The sequence below is a fragment of the Melampsora larici-populina genome, assembly GCF_000204055.1.
Source record: "Melampsora larici-populina 98AG31 unplaced genomic scaffold MELLAscaffold_43, whole genome shotgun sequence".
NCBI classification, from domain to species: Eukaryota; Fungi; Basidiomycota; class Pucciniomycetes; order Pucciniales; family Melampsoraceae; genus Melampsora; species Melampsora laricis-populina.
The window spans coordinates 743,918-744,595 of NW_006768807.1; the positions used below are offsets into that span (position 1 = coordinate 743,918).

Below are 678 nucleotides of genomic sequence, written 5' to 3' on the forward strand. Positions count from 1 at the left end.
GGTATGATTTGTCCTCCATCTGACAACCGCCAAGCGCTCCCCAGCTCATCTTTCACTTTTTTCATCACCAATCAACAACTCTCGACATCAACCAACACAAAGGACAAAGGCAAGGGCAAGCATGCCCGCTCTTGGTCAATTCCTGGATCTACAATCAACACTGAAGCTGAAGATGATACCAACACACCTGAAGTCATCAGTGGACCCGCTCAAAAGATTCTTCCAGCCCCTAAACAAAGTGCCCTAGCCGGTCCCAGCAAAGGTAAATCCAAGGTTGTGAATAAGAAGAGTGGACCCCGACGTAAGGATACTGAGGCCAAGTTGAACTTGGTAAGTCATTTCAACAATTACACCTCACTCCCTATCTCTAATTCTGTATCTCTTATCTCCAACTCCCTATACGACCAATTTTCTATTTTAGGCTATTGCAGCTGATGCTGGTGTCACCCGGAATCTCGATCAAGACTCTGACAATGACAACAGCCGTGTACGTAAGTGAGTCTGGGGAAACAAAGACCCTGAGGATGATTACAATCCACCAGTTCTGTTCTTTGGCGAACCGTACCATCGCCCACATGATGTAAGTCCGGCTCATTAATATCAACTCTTATTTATTTATTTATTTTATTCTTTTTTGCATTTTTGTTTGATTCTAGGATCGGTCAGAGCCACCTTTGA

The 678-nt window shown here is 44.2% G+C and overlaps 1 protein-coding gene across 1 annotated transcript; it reads left to right on the forward strand.

Moving 5' to 3' along the window:
- Positions 1-3: 3 nt before the first annotated feature.
- On the forward strand, positions 4-678 carry MELLADRAFT_110361 (uncharacterized protein; the record flags this gene model as incomplete). The annotated part of the gene is made up of 3 exons (XM_007414429.1): positions 4-330; positions 422-495; positions 657-678. 3 exons carry the CDS (start codon positions 4-6, stop codon positions 676-678), a joined length of 423 nt encoding a protein of 140 aa, XP_007414491.1.